This window comes from Lagopus leucura, unplaced genomic scaffold, assembly GCF_019238085.1.
Source record: "Lagopus leucura isolate 7727_CA_CO unplaced genomic scaffold, USGS_WTPT01 Super-Scaffold_100157, whole genome shotgun sequence".
Taxonomy (NCBI): domain Eukaryota; kingdom Metazoa; phylum Chordata; class Aves; order Galliformes; family Phasianidae; genus Lagopus; species Lagopus leucura.
In genome coordinates this window covers 24,086,136-24,088,187 of record NW_024962334.1, presented here as the reverse complement: position 1 = coordinate 24,088,187, position 2,052 = coordinate 24,086,136, and the positions used below count along the sequence as shown (strand labels likewise).

The 2,052-nt window shown below is 49.7% G+C and overlaps 1 protein-coding gene across 2 annotated transcripts in view; it reads right to left on the bottom strand.

Moving 5' to 3' along the window:
- Positions 1 to 1,643, bottom strand: part of ETV1 (ETS variant transcription factor 1) — a 63,406-nt gene extending 61,763 nt beyond the window's left edge. Inside the window, exons 1-3 of one of the 2 annotated variants that reach the window (XM_042888608.1) lie at positions 1,488 to 1,643; positions 862 to 995; positions 23 to 110 (exon numbers count right to left, since the gene is read on the bottom strand). In XM_042888608.1, the coding sequence (XP_042744542.1) occupies positions 23 to 110; positions 862 to 906 (133 nt within the window). In that variant the 5' untranslated portion in view covers positions 907 to 995; positions 1,488 to 1,643. Of the gene's footprint in view, positions 1 to 22; positions 111 to 861; positions 996 to 1,137; positions 1,225 to 1,487 lie in introns of those variants that run through there. The other variant, XM_042888609.1, reaches the window with a different exon arrangement.
- Between the last annotated feature and the right edge of the window lie 409 nt (positions 1,644 to 2,052).

The following is a 2,052-nucleotide window of genomic DNA, read 5'->3' as shown; positions in this document are numbered from 1 at the left end:
GGGAAGAAGAATAAGCCCTCACCTTCTGAATCATGAGCCAGGTCTCTGTTAATGAATTTTCTTTTCCTGACATTTGTCGGTCTCTCATTACAGTTTCTCCCACGCGGATTCTATAAACAGGAAAGATCAGTTACTTTAGAAATCTGAGGGTATTTTTTTTTTTCATTTAATCAAGAATACTCAAAGCCAGCACGAATTCTTTACATTTTCAAACAAGAAAATGATCTTCTTACAGCCTCAAGCTTCTAGCAGAAGATATTGCTGAGCACCTAACATCCTCCTAAAGATTCCTGTGTCTAAATGCAATATAATTCTAGCTATCCATGAAGATTTCTATTTGTGCAGACAAATATGTAAGCAACACAATACTAACCATGTATTTTTTAGCATCTAAAGTACACAAACCTAGACAATAGCATATAGATCCTCTCTGCATAATATACACAGGAGAATCCAAACACAAGACTATAACCGACTGCTCTGTCTTTCCCTCCTCTGTCACTTATAAAACTGTTTGCAAAGTCCTGAAAGCAAATAAAAAAAAAAAAAAAAGGTTTGACTCAATTTCTTTCTTCTGAGTGCTGGATGCAAACACAGCCAGAAACTTTGGATGCAGTTGCTGCTCTTGCCTTTCTGATCCAATGATTATGTTTGGGATTTTTTCATCATCCTTAAACTGTCTTTAAAAGAACATTATGTTTATTGCAATAATGGGAAGATAAGCTTGTCTCGCAGGCACAGCTCTCACATGAAGAGTCACCCCTACAGCGGCAACAAAGCAGATACTCTGCCTGCACAACTCCCCCACATAAATAAGTCGGAGTCAAGTTTATAAACACCAACTTTAAGATGATCACTCACATTGGTGACCATGTAAGGCACTTGCTGGTCATAAAATCCATCCATCCTGTGGCTCTTCCACGAGTCTGAGCTCAGTGTTTTATTTACTGGGCATTGGATCTGGAGATTTCCTCGGGATCTAGACTCCAATCAGCCTGGAGGGGAATACAAGATGGCTTTTAGATTAAAAAAAAAAAAAAAAAAAAAAAAAGCATGAATGAACTGCTTGCATTTGCATAGCTAATTAACCTCAAAGAGTCCCATTCATAAAAACAACCCTCCCTTCTCTGCCTTCACCTGGGCTACACGCTTCTGCCGAGAAAACCCGGAGCAAAAGCACTTCGGGGCAGCAGCCGAAAGACGGGCGAGAGGCAGGGGTTTATGTACCCTCCCGCAAGATCCCCCGGGCCATCCGCGCTACTGGCAGCCCCGGCTGGGGCCGTGTGCTCGGCTGTAATGGCGATCGGCACCTCACGGCAGCGGCGGCAGCGCCCGCCGGCCACGGCCACGCACACCCACACGCGCACACACACACACGCACACACACAGCATGCACCCCGCCGCCTTCTCCTCGGGGATCGCTCTGGCCAACCCCCGCCACCACGCAATCCTCCAGGGCGCCGGACAAAGTTGCGGGGAAGACCCACCTGAAGGCCACGCACGGAGATCGGCTGCAAAAAAATTCCCTCCAAATTTAATAAAAACATTAATTATTCCCCGGCACTTCCCCCTCGGAAGCAGCGAGCGCCACTGACAGAGCTCAATCCCGTGGTTTTTCCTCTCCTCCTCCTCCAGGGGCCCCCGAGCCGCGCCGGCGGATCCCCGCCGCCCATTGGCTCCCCGCGCCCCCCGCCGGATCGCCGGATCGCCGCCCGCCCGCCCGGCCCCGGCCCCGGCCCGCGCCCCCCGGCCCGGCCCGGCCCCGCCGCCGGCGCGAAGGAGGAACCGCAGCCCGCGGCAGCTCGGCCGGGGGGGTGGGGGATCAGCAGTCATACGCAGCACGGTGCCACCGCACCGACCCCGCGACGATCCTACAGCAGCTCTTACACCCCCGGGTGCGGCCCCCCCCCCCTCCAATCCCCCATAAATAAATAAGTAAGTAAATAAATAAATAAATAAATAAAAATAATTAAATGAAAATAAGAAATTGAACAAGTTTTGTCTCTCTGGCTTCAGAAAAGCAGGGAAACAACATCCCCACACACGTACACC